This window comes from Oncorhynchus mykiss, chromosome 11 (genome assembly GCF_013265735.2).
Source record: "Oncorhynchus mykiss isolate Arlee chromosome 11, USDA_OmykA_1.1, whole genome shotgun sequence".
Taxonomy (NCBI): Eukaryota; Metazoa; Chordata; class Actinopteri; order Salmoniformes; family Salmonidae; genus Oncorhynchus; species Oncorhynchus mykiss.
In genome coordinates, this window is record NC_048575.1 from 48651401 (window position 1) to 48664704 (window position 13304).

Here is a 13304-nt window from a genome sequence, read left to right on the forward strand (position 1 = left end):
TGCATTTCTGTTTCAGCATTATTGAAGTTTTGAAGTTGTTTTAATTTTCTGAAAGTCTGACGCTGTCATTTTCAACGTGCATCTGTGGATAACCTATGATACTCCTTCTTCCGGTAAATATCCGTGTAATTAATTGTCAGAGACCTTTAACATTAAACCAATTAACTTTGTACATCTGTCAAATCTATGTGATGCAATTACCGTACACTTACCCTACCCATATGATCAACAGAGTGCATGCCAAGCCCCACAGCTGTACTTAATACTTGCCGTCACCCTGCACGTTTTTGTCACATTAACAATAACTGGATGTAGCAAAGCAATTTGGAAAAGGAACTTTTTTTATGTCCAGAACTGTAGATATTAGAGACACCCTACGCAGGTTCAGATGGCTTTGTGTTTATTGATATCATACACTACACAGAACAATAACACTGTTAAATACTGGAATGGAAGTGTCCACATGAGAACATAATCATAATTTTTTTTTTTAAACTTTTTTTTTAATCTTTTTAAATGCATACCTTCATATATTGCAAATCTCTTTGAAATACGTTAAGTCATGAGACTGGTGATAAATGTACACATTTTGTTTGAATGTTCTGTACTTCAGGCATACTCTAATCGCAAATCAACTCTGAAGGGTGTTTGAGTGAGGGTGATAGTGAGGGATTAGTGCTCAAAGTTAATGATCCGTATGATCACTAGATCACGTTCCAATCATCCACGCGAGTGAAATAAATTGCACCCCACTCATTTAGTTGAGGATGCATGTGTGTTCTCCTTTGACATTATTTAGAATGATTTTGCCAATCAAGACTTGTTAGCAGGATGTAATTGGGGAGTGGTTAGTTATAGACACACTGTGGGAGGGACATGGTAGGATGTCATAACAGGCTGTATCCAAAAAGATATTGAATGTCAGCGTATACTTTTATTACACAAACACTTGTTCCCTGTGGCCTCTATGGGGGTGAATATAGTAATCTAGCTGTGAAATCATTGTGTTCTAGAATGAATCCAATGATAGGTGAGCAAAGTATGAATTCTATATCTTCCTCTTGAATAAGGATCATCACAGATTAGGGACATATGTACGCATATCACCTTAGAACCCAAACAAATTCAAATGTGCAAGAATTATACATTCAAAAGTGATAAATCAATGAAGAATGGCCAAAATAGCAGTGTGCAGCAGTAAAATGAGGGAACAAACAGCCAATTCAGATAAATCTCCCAATCCATTTACAGTAGGTGCTCATCATGCATGTCATCCCTTTGCAATACATTCATCCCTAAAAACCAAAACCATAAATACCTCAAACCAATAAAAAAAAAAGAAGAAAGAGGGCAAGAATGTAGACTGAATGAGTGTATTGACCAGGCCGGTGCTACACAACCCTGCTTTCAGTACCAAATTACAGATACCAGATATACATAACCAGATATGAATCTTCAAAAAACACCCCAGCATGTACAATCATACAGATCCTTCAAATAAAAAGTCCCCATGACCATTAAAAGATACTGAATAAAACGCAATAAATATGACCTTGAAGTCAAGTAAGCAGAGCAGCTTTGATCAGCAGCAGTTAACAATAATATGTCTTATTCTTAGAGACATGAAAATGATTTTGTAATCATTTTCACTTGTATAACACAATGTTGGCCCGGAGGAGGCATCTGAGAGGCCTCAAACACAAACAGAAGTGCATGTCCTACCATAGGAGGAAGTAATCACTGTTAGTCGTATTTGAAAATGTTTGTGTATTTTTGTCTTAATTCTCCTCGTTTTAATTATTTGTTGTCATATAATTATCATGTTCTGTCAATTCTCTCTGTCGCTGCTCTAGTGACAGAGTGAACATATTGCGCATGCATGAGCTACTGGATTTGACAGGCGGTGGAGGAAGTGGCTTGGCAGCACATGCAGGTGGGGTTGACAGATTTGGGCGGGATCAGATCCAGGTCCTCGTCGTCAGGGATCTCGTCCAGCCGGTAACCATCCTTCAACAGCTGGATATTCAGGTCCTGGTTGATTTGCTGCGAGGGTGGAGATAATGGACATGTTACTAGGGGTGTAGGGGATTGTCAGCCATGTTACTAGGGGCTGTAGGGGATTGTCAGCCATGTTACTAGGGGCTGTAGGGGATTGTCAGCCATGTTACTAGGGGCTGTAGGGGATTGTCAGCCATGTTACGAGGGGCTGTCGGGGATGGTCAGCCATGTTACTAGGGGCTGTAGGGGATTGTCAGCCATGTTACTAGGGGCTGTAGGGGATTGTCAGCCATGTTACGAGGGGCTGTAGGGGATGGTCAGCCATGTTACTAGGGGCTGTAGGGGATTGTCAGCCATGTTACTGGGGGCTGTAGGGGATGGTCAGTCATGTTACTAGGGGTGTAGGGGATGGTCAGCCATGTTACTAGGGGCTGTAGGGGATGGTCAGCCATGTTACTAGGGGTGTAGGGGATTGTCAGCCATGTTACTAGAGGTGTAGGAGATTGTCAGCCATGTTACTATGGGCTGTAGGGGATGGTCAGCCATGTTACTATGGGCTGTAGGGGATGGTCAGCCATGTTACTAGGGGTGTAGGGGATTGTCAGCCATGTTACTAGAGGTGTAGGAGATTGTCAGCCATGTTACTAGGGGCTGTAGGGGATGGTTAGTCATGTTCCTAGGGGATGTAGGGGATGGTCAGTCATCTTACTAGGGGTGTAGGGGATGGTCAGGCATGTTACTAGAGGTGTAGGAGATTGTCAGCCATGTTACTAGAGGTGTAGGAGATTGTCAGCCATGTTACTAGGGGCTGTAGGGGATGGTTAGTCATGTTCCTAGGGGATGTAGGGGATGGTCAGTCATCTTACTAGGGGTGTAGGGGATGGTCAGGCATGTTACTAGGGGCTGTAGGTGATGGTCAGTCATGTTACTAAGGGGCAGTGTTGGAGGTAACACGTTTACAAATTAATGCGTTATGTAACCAGATTACTTTTATGATTAACGGAGTATAGTAGAGTGTTACTTTTTCAAATTGGGTAATATTATTACAGTTACTTTGTCAAACAACGTGTGCGTTACTTTCAGAATCATATCTCTACCGGGCGTGTTTTTCCATGATGGAATCTCAACTTGTTTCCTCATCTAGTTCTCGAGCGAGTGGAGAAAGGCTGTGCTGTCCATAGAAATGTACAGAGGGCGCACCACTGATCTTTGCCATTGTCGCTTCTGTGATACAGTAGCAAAGCCCAGGGAGGGCTTTCCCGTCTAGTGGCAAGTGTGCACTCTATACAACTCTATGGGTCCGTGTACGGGCGATCTATAACCAGAACTGGCAGCTCGAGAGAAAGATGTTTAATGAAAAGATAGGAAATCTGTACAGATGTAGACTACTACAGGAAATCTGCGCCACAGATGAAAGGAGAAACTACAGTAGTGATCAAACCTGAGTTAGTAAGTGACCAATCCTTGGTAGAGTGCGCATGGCTCGCCTTGCTCCCTCTGACAGTAAAACAAACATTGAGATTTTTTTTCATGAAAGTAACGCAAAATAATATAGCTAGTAATATAACACTTTACTTTCCACACTAAGTAATATTGTAAAGTAACAAGCAATATGTAAAGTATTACTTTTACATACAAATAATCCCAACCCTGCTAAGGGGTGTAGGTGATTGTCAGTCACGTTACTAGGGGGTGTAGGGGATGGTCGGGCATGTTCCTAGGGGGTGTATTGGATGTTCAGGCATGTTACTAGGGTTTGTATACGATGGTCAGTCACATTACTAGGGGTTGTAGGCGTCTGTCAATAACATTACTGAGGCTGAAGAAATGTTACCATAGACTTAAAAAGGCTGGTTAGTAGTCTTCAAGGAGTACCCATCATGTAACTAAGGCTCGCCATATTGTTACACAGGGCAATCAATGAACACTATGACTTATCACAGATTCAAAAGAGTTACTGGAGTCTACTTACTTCAGTGATCATATCAGGAAACCAGGAAAAAGTCTTGGTACAATCGCTAAATGGTTTCATGATAAAGACATAAGGCTAAAATAATGAATGTAAGTGGCTTGGAGAATGAGTCAGTTGTGGTGTTGGTTTGATATTTGGATAATGAATATAGGTAGCCTGAATTTCTATCCAACAGTAATCTGCATTTACTGTAATTAGGTTTGTGAAGGGAAAGAACCTTGAGATTGTGAGTGTGTTGGGGAGTGAGTGGCAATGGCTTGGCATGACTGTACAGCCCATTACAGATACAATGGCCGAGACGAGACAAGATGGTTTAATGCAGTTTTAGAACAAAGTTTGCTTGATCAAACAGTCTAGTTTCAGAAACGTCTCATGTCGCCTAAAGATTTGAAAAGAGACGGGTCCGTTTAGAGAATCAGAGAACAGTACGCAGAAGTTCTGTGTTTAGTCCAGCAGTTAGCTCGCTAGGCAAGCAGACAGCTACCTAGCTACAGTCAGATCCAAAATTATTGGCAGCCTTGACAAAGATTAGCAAAGATTGCATAAATTAAATAATTGTCACGTTCTGACCTTAGTTCTTTTGTTATGTCTTTGTTTTAGTATGGTCAGGGCGTGAGTTGGGTGGGTTGTCTATGTTCCTTTTTCTATGTTTTGGGATTTCTGTGTTTGGCCTGGTATGGTTCTCAATCAGAGGCAGCTGTCAATCGTTGTCCCTGATTGAGAACCATACTTAGGTAGCCTGGTTTCACTTTTGAGTTGTGGGTGATTTATTTTCTGTGTCTGTGTGTTCCACACGGAACTGTTTCGGTTAGTTATTTCACGTGTCGTTTATTGTTTGGTTTCAGTGTTCGCTTGTTTTAATAAAGAGCATGAACACGTACCACGCTGCGCATTGGTCCTCCGATCCGTTACAATAGTACAATAATACAAATACTGAGCTATATTGTATGCTCAAAATTTTTTGAAAATTAGAATATTTCATACTAATATACTAACAATTGCTCAGAGAAATACATTTTGTTTAATAAATATCAAAAAGACAGGGGTTAAAATAATACTCCAGCACCCTCTCCTTTATTTTTTTCTAGAATGTTTAATGAGATTGGAGAACACATTGGGAGGGATCTTAGACCAGATCCTTGTTATCCTTCGTCTGTGTATATGGACTGCCATTTTCAATTTAGACCACTGGTTTTCATTGGGGTTAATCTCCGGAGACTGAGATGGCCATTGCAAAATGTACTTTTTTGGGGTAAATTAACCATTTCTTTGTTGATTTTAATGTGTGCTTGGGGTTGCTGTAAAATCCACTTGTGGCCGAGTTTCAGCGTCCTGGCAGAGGAAAACAGGTTTTTGCCTAAAATGTTCAGATACTTGGTAAAGTTCATGATGGTGTTGACCTTAACAAGGGCCCCAGGACCAGTGGAAGCAAAATATCCCCATAACATCAAAGATCTCCACCATATTTTACAGTAGGCATGAGGTTATTTTCTGTATATGCATCTGTTTTTCGACACCAAACCCACTACTGGTATTCATGGCCAGAGAACTCTATTTTCATGTCATCTGACCATAGCACTGGTACCAATTCAAGTGAAGATGCCATTTAGCAAACTCAAGGCGGTGCTATGGTCAGATGACTTGAAAATAAAGCTCTTTGGAAAGACTGATAGCCCTAAACACACATCAAAATCCACAAAGAAATTGTTAATTAATCACAAAATCAATTAATGGCAATGGCCATCTAAGTCTCCGGACTTGAACCCAAATAAAAACCTGTGGTTTATTTGAAGTGTTGAGTCCATAAGTGCAGACGAAGGATATCAAGGATCTGGAAAGTGTCTGTATGGAGGAATAGTTTAAGATCCCTCCCGAAGTGTTCACCAATCTCATAACATTTTAGAAATAGGCTCAGTGCCAAGGGTGCTAGATTATTGAAAACAGGGATGCAAATAATTTAACCCTATCTTTTAGAGATTTGTTTTATTACTTGTTAAACAAAATCTCTTTCTCTGAGCAATTGTATTAGTATGAATGAATACAATTGTACTATTTGCATACAATATTGCTCAGTATTTGTATATTTCTTTGCTCATCTTTATCACGGGTGCCAATAATATTGGATCTGACTGTATTTTGCTGCAGTTAGCTAGCTAGCCTAGCAGAATGTGTGCCCTATTTCTGGTGCATGTATTTCATGATGCTCGTTTGCTCCAACACCTTGCTACAACCAGTGGCAACTTTGTTTCAAAGTTGTATTATGTCATTGTAGAGGTACCATCACCATGGAAACGGCCTCAACAGCGTGTCTCGAAATGTTTTATTTGAATGCAGCTGTCTTTAGTCAGCTGTCCTACACAAAATTCTAAAACTGGTTTGTTTTGTCTTGCCTCTCCTTATGATGGCTGTTGTATCTTTACCGGGCTTAAGTAGTGTTACCCAGAGTGCATAGATACCTGGGCCCTTACACATCTCACCTCGGCTGAGGAGTATCCCGATGAGGAGTATCTGGACATGTCGAAGTCATCGTCACTGCAACATAAATGGAAGTGTATGGTTTTGCATGTGCATAGATTAATGTCATCACTGTTGATCTTATATTTATTTTCACCTCACACACTGCCCTTAACCTAAATTCTGTATCTACAGTATGTTGGCAGATCTGAGACTAAAGGGTGATGGTGGACATTTCTGTGTATGACAGTCATTGATGTTGTCACATACCTGTCTGTATCTATGGCAACCAGGGGCTTCTCATCAGGGCTCTGGTCTAAGGAGGAGTAGCCCTTATTGGGCACCACCAGCCTGTGGAGAGGGAGAGAGTGAAAGAGAGAGGGAAGAGTTATAGGTGGGCAGGAGAGTGAGTACACAAGGAAGAAGAGGTGGAACAGACCAGGAGGAAAAAAAAGAGAGTGAGTGAAAGAAACAGGAGAGGTTCAAGATACCAGTGAAGGGGGAGATAGGGAGAAATAAAACAAAAAATAATGTAGGGCCAAAATCAAGGGACCAAAGTCAGCTCTCACCGTGTTCTGGCCATCACATTGTTTTTCTTCGGCTGCTGGTTCACTGGACTACCTGCATTGCCATTCTTCAGTGATCCCTTCCTGGCCAGCTCGCGCTGTTTCTCTGCACACCACAGAACATTAGAGTATGAACAATTTTTTTTATTTCCTAATATTAAATATCGCGCTAAGAACAGGCTCAGTTTGTTGGGGCATGACTCTACAAGGAGTCGAAAGCATTCAACAGGGATTCTGGCCCATGTTGACTCCAATGCTTCCCAATGTTGTCAAGTTGGCTGGACCATTTTCGATACGCACGGGGAACTGTTGAGCGTGAAAAACCAAGCAGCGTTGCAGTTCTTGACACTCAAACTTGTGCACCTGGCACCAACTACCATGCCTCGTTCAAAGTCACTTAAATATTTTGTACTTGCCCATTCAGCCTCTGAATGTAACACATACACAATCCATGTCGCAATTGTCTCAAGGCTTAAAAATCCTTCTTTAACCTGTCTCCTCCCATTCATCTACACAGATTGAAGTGGATTTAACAGGTGAGATCAATAAGGGATCTTAGCTTTCACCTGCATTCACCTGGTCAGTCTAAGTCATGTTTTGTACACTCAGTGTATACAGTACGGTCACAGACAAAATCCTGGCATGGCAGCTCTCAGCTGACCAGTTTCCTGACACCATTAAACTGGTCATCTGGTTTCGAGTCAGTACTGTGTCATATATATCAGGCAAGGGCGATCTTAACCTTATAACTGAAGAACAGAAAAAAGACGATGGTCTACAGGAAAAACTGTGTCCATCCGAATCATCTTGGCTCCTGGACCCTGTCCACACATTTCAAGGCTGCGTTCAGACAATGACTTATCAGTGACCCAAGCCCTACCCTTGTGTCGCTGAGTTGTCATAGTGATGCTGCAAATGTACATTGTCCTGGGGGCACTGGCAGTCATAATGTGAATAACCTAATTGATGTCCCTCTAACCCCCCTGGATGCCTCTGTTAATCCTACAGCTATTGTATGCTGTAATCATGTGCCCATGAACCTGAGTTATGCTGTTAGCACTGAGGCGGTTTGCCCGAGTAGGAAGCCCACTATGTGCAGCTCACAGTGCACTATCAACTCAAACATAAATATCACTGTCATGTCTATCTCTGATGAGCCTCCCAGGAAAGCAATGAAAACAATCAAGAATCCCATAAAAGTGCTAAAAATAGCCCACATTAACATACAGTACATGTCCAAATGTATGTGGACACCTGCTCGTTGAAAACCTCATTCCAAAATCATATGCATTAGTATGGAGCTGGTCCCTCCTTTGCTGCTATAACAGCCTCCACTCTTCTGGGAAGGCTTTCCAGTAGATGTTAGAACATTGCTGCAGGGACTTGCTTCCATTCAGCCACAAGAGCATGAGTGAGGTCGGGCACTGATGTTGAGCGATTAGTCCTGGCTCGCAGTCGGCGTTCCAATTCATCCCAAAGGTGTTCGATGGGGTTGAGGTCAAGGATCTGTGATGGCTAGTCAAGTTCTTCCATACCGATCTCAACAAACTATTTCTGTATGGACCTCACTTTGTGCACAGGGGCATTGTCATGCTGAAACAGGAAAGAGCCCTCCCCAAACTGTTGCCACACAGTTGGAAGCACAGAATCATCTATAATGTCATTGTATGCTGTAGTATTAAGACTTCTATTCACAGGAACTAAAGGGCCTAGTCCAAACCATGAAAAATAGCCCCAGACCAATATTCCTCCTCCACCAAGCTGTACAGCTGACAATATGCATTGGGGCAGGTAGCGTTTTCCTGGCATCCATCAAACCCAGATTCGTATGTCAGACTGCCAGATGGTGAAGCGTGATTCATCACTTCAGAGAACGTGTTTCCACTGCTCCAGAGTCCAATGGCGGCAAGGTCTACACCACTCCAGCCGACGCTTGGTATTGCACACGGTGGGCTTAGGCATGTGTGCGGCTGCTCGGCCGCTTCATGAAGCTTCCGACGAACAGTTCTTGTGCTGACGTTGCTTCCAGAGGCAGTTTGGAACTCAGTATTGATGTTGCAACCAAGGACAGACGTTTTTTTACACGCTACGCGCTTCAGCACTTTGCAGTTCCGTTCTCTGAGCTTGTGTGGTCTACCACTTTGCGCCTAAGCCATGTTTCTCCTAGACATTTCCACTTCACAATAACAGCACTTACAGTTGACAGGGATAGATCTAGCAGGGCAGATATTTGACAAACTGACTCGTTGGTAAGGTGGAATCCTATGACGGTGCCAAGTTGTATGTCACTGAGCTCTTTAGTAAGGCAATTCTACTGTCAATGTTTGTCTGTGGAGATTGCATGGCGGTGTGCTCGATTCTATATACCTGTCAGCAATGCGTGTGGCTGGAAATAGCCGAATCCACTAATTTGAAGGTGTTTCCACATACTTTTGGCCATGTAGTGTATATCAGGAGTTGTGAATGGAAGGCCCCAAAAAATGTGATGTCTCCAGCCACCCAAGCTATAGACGGTTTTCTCTGCTTCCGCATGGCAAGCAGTACCGGAGCAACAAGTCTGACACCAACAGCCTCCTGAACATCTTCCATCCCCAAGCCATAATACTGCTACATAGCTACAAAAATGGCTACACGGACTATCTGCATTGACTGTTCTATTTTTTAATTTTTTATGTTGCAATGACTGTATACAGACTCGCAGGACTCTACAGACACAGACACACACACACACACACACACACACACACACACACACACACACACACACACACACACACACACACACACACACACTTAATTTGCTCACACACAAATAACACAAATTCATACTGACTCAACACACACACACACTCATACAATCATCATATACACTGCTACTACTCTGTTTATCATATATCCTGATGCCTAGTCACCTTAACCCTATACATATCTACCCTTACACCTCCAGGATCCCTTCCCATTGTAAATATGGTATTGGCACTGACCCTTGAACTGACCCTGTATCAGTGGTGTAAAGTACTTAATTAAGTCAAAATACTTTAAAGTACTACTTAATTCGTTTTTTGGGGTGTTTGTACTTTACTTTACTAATTATATTTTTGACAACTTTTACTTTTACTTCACTACATTCCTAAAGAAAATAATGTACTTTTTTCTTCATACATTTTCCCTGACACTCAAAAGTACTCGGTACATTTTGAATGCTTAGCAGCACAGGAAAATGGTCCAATTCACACACTTATCAAGAGAACATCCCTAGTCACCCCTACTGCCTCTGATCTGGCAGACTCACTAAACACAATGCTTATTTTGTAAATTATGTCTGAGTGTTGTGTGCTCCTGGCTATCCGTGCATTTTATAAACAAGAAAATTATGTTGTCTGGTTTGCTTAATATAAGGAATTTGAAATTATTTATACTTTTACTTTCGATACTTACAGTTAGTATATTTTAGCAATATTGTTTACTTTTGATAATTATGTATATCTAAAACCAAATAATTTTTTACTTTTACTCAAGTAGTAATTTACTGGGTGACTCACTTTTACTTGAGTCATTTTCTATTAAGGTATCTTTACTTTTACTCAAGTATGACAATTGGGTACTTTTCCCACCACTGCCCTGTATATAACGTACTTACTTTCTCGTGTTCTTCTTATTTATATTTCTTGTGTGTTTTTGTTCTACTTTACTTTTTTTATATAGCACTACTGATATTGATTACTGAATTGTTGGGAAAGAGCTTGCAAGAAAGGCATTTCACTGTACCTGTGTACATGACAATACAAACATGAAACGTGAGATAGACGGGCTAGAAATATATATTTTTTGTGATGCTTGCATTCAATTGTCACTCCCTGTTGCACACAACAAGCTTCCATTCCCCCTATCACAAGGGAATTCATGGCTGATTTAAGATGAACATTTTTACTCACATAAATGTTTAACAATCTTAATGTTGCATCACGCACAGACGAGGAGGAAAACAGTGTACAGATGTCAGACTAATGGCTGCAGTGGGCTAGCTTGAGGTTTTGATATATCAGACCTTCTGGGGCTTGGGGCGGATATCTTTGGGACCAGGGCTTTCAAAAAAAATAGGGGTCCCTCCCTCTTCGCAAATTTTATGGGAACATATTTGTTGAAAGGATATCATGAGGATCGGTTGGTCATCAAAGACATGTCTTATTACAAAATTGCTAAATTTGCTACCTAAAATGCTCCTTTCTACTCTTGATTCGTTCAATGATTTTACAGACTGGACATCACAATGAGATGTGTCAATGTGTTTATATTCATGCCTTTCATTGTGGTAATATGGTTTTGGGGAATGTTTGAGCCTTGACTCCAGTACACCTAGCCTTTGTATTGCTTCCCACATCTTGGTATTGCTCTACAGTCATGTGACCCCTGTCCAAGGTGCTGAAATAAACAGAAGCAGGCAGTGGGTTCGGCTCAGCCTTCTCACACTCACCTATCTTCATCTGCAGAGGAGAGGGCTTGTAGTTGATAGTGACTGGCTCCTCCTCCCTCGTGTCTGAGTCTGCTTCGGAAGAAGCTGTGGATGATGCAGGGTCCTAGAGAGAGAGAGAGAGAGAGAGAGAGAGAGAGAGAGAGAGGACTCACATACATATAATCTGGGATGTTCATGACATGGCTAGTAAATGGCTAGTAAATTCATGGCTAGTTAATACAAGCCTAATACAATTCTGTCTCTCATTCACACACACCAAAGGTTGTCAGGCAGTCACATCTTCATTGCACACAGTCCATTCATCGACTCCTATGATGCACATTTCACTCAAAGCTCCCAAAAGCTACACCACCGCGGAAATCTCGGTATTCTATTGCAGATAGGTTCAACTGTCCCCAGGGCCCTGGGAAACGAACTCTGTACAGCAAACAAAGATGGCCTACTGACGAGACACATCACTATATGCCTAACAACATCTTATGCGAACCAGTGGGTTTGATTCAGAGTTAAACACCACATATGATGTCGTGGAGGATACTGCTCCTCGCAGTCTCTGCATGATGAAGAAATCGAACATCAGCTAGGCCTTATTTGCTCTGATAGGCTACCCGATTGCTTTGTAATGTTCAGTAAGAGCCTACAATTCAATAATAACGTAATCGGTCACATTCCAATCAACTACTTAGGATTTTTGCGGTGACCGTGTTAAAGCTGGCCTTTGCCTCATAGGCCTATGCTTGTCCCCAGAGCGGATGTGCTTCTGCGAACGTGTAGGGATGTTTTTTTTCGCCAGGCATCACCGATGACAGCTCGCCATCTCAATCTCTTAAAAAACGGACAGTCTATTGATTGAGGTCTTCTCTAAATTCGCTTCTCATCGCAATAAAGCCAGGCATAATATTTTACTGACCTTATGGTTGCCTACCAAGAACAATGCTACATGTGTTACATTTATCAGAGATAAAAAACAAATGCTACAAAATATCACCAGGCCAATATCTAAATTCAACAATCCATTATAGCCAGCATGTATGTTGTAAAACACCCAGTAGGCTAGTTTAGTCGCATAATATAGGAACAGAATATATTAGCCTATGATTTAATTTATCACCACAATGAAATAACACATTCCACTTACAAGTGGCTGCATCTCTCCCTGGACAGCGCTCGGAACCTGAAATCTATCTACTGGTATCTCTTCCATCATTTTGGCGACGTGTTCTACCGTTTATTATACGGCAGCGCCGTGTATTGGGCCAAAGGTGTGATTAGCTGTGCCTCAGATTTTCGGTTTCTCAGATTTCTAGCAATAACGGCGATTCTCCGGTTCTCTGCCACATCCCAGCAGGCAGTATCTATGCAGTGGTAACCAGTCAGTAACTCAACCACCCACTTCCGGGTACAGATCCGTTAATCGGTCTCGCCCATAATGGTCTCACGCTGCCCCAGAATGAGCGTAAAACCGTTTCACCATTGCCTGACAATGTGGACCAGTGATTTTTTTTAACGGTTTTCCTCCAAAACAATCCACATTTGTAGCCTAGGCTAGAAACATCGATAAGTGCACTTGTCAATATATATACAGTACCAGTCAAAAGTTTGGACACACCTACTCATTCCAGGGTTTTTCTTAATTTTTATATAGTGAAGACATCAACATGATGAAATAACACATATGGAATCATGTAGTAACCAAAAAAGTGTAAAAAAGGCATTTTATATTTGAGATTCTTCTAAGTAGCCACACTTTGCCTTGATGACAGCTTTGCACACTGTTGGCATTCTCTCAACCAGCTTGGTAAAAGACCAAGTCCATATTATGGACTGCTCAAATAAGCAA

The 13304-nt window shown here is 41.7% G+C and overlaps 1 protein-coding gene across 2 annotated transcripts; it reads right to left on the minus strand.

Moving 5' to 3' along the window:
• Positions 1–379: 379 nt before the first annotated feature.
• On the minus strand, positions 380–12873 carry fam219ab (family with sequence similarity 219 member Ab). Of its 2 annotated transcripts, none has more exons than XM_036935632.1 (6): positions 12603–12873; positions 11465–11567; positions 6994–7096; positions 6695–6775; positions 6427–6502; positions 380–2043 (listed from the first exon to the last, which is right to left on the minus strand). In XM_036935632.1, exons 1-6 carry the CDS (start codon positions 12669–12671, stop codon positions 1885–1887), a joined length of 591 nt encoding a protein of 196 aa, XP_036791527.1. In that variant the 5' UTR covers positions 12672–12873; the 3' UTR covers positions 380–1884. The 2 variants fall into 2 exon arrangements, with proteins under 2 accessions (XP_036791527.1, XP_036791528.1); XM_036935633.1 differs by having other exon boundaries at positions 6448–6502; positions 12603–12867.
• Positions 12874–13304: the final 431 nt, after the last annotated feature.

What these genes read in the sequence shown, in the direction of transcription:
- fam219ab (XM_036935632.1), bottom strand. Translation starts at nt 12,671, where the DNA reads ATGATGGAAGAGATACCAGTAGATAGATTTCAGGTTCCGAGCGCTGTC. An exon ending in AGGGAGAGATGCAGCCACTT is followed by an intron (nt 11,568 to 12,602) that starts GTAAGTGGAATG and finishes CTCTCTCTCTAG; the next exon opens with GACCCTGCATCATCCACAGC. An exon ending in TGAGATGTGTAAGGGCCCAG is followed by an intron (nt 2,044 to 6,426) that starts GTATCTATGCAC and finishes CCACCCTCGCAG; the next exon opens with CAAATCAACCAGGACCTGAA.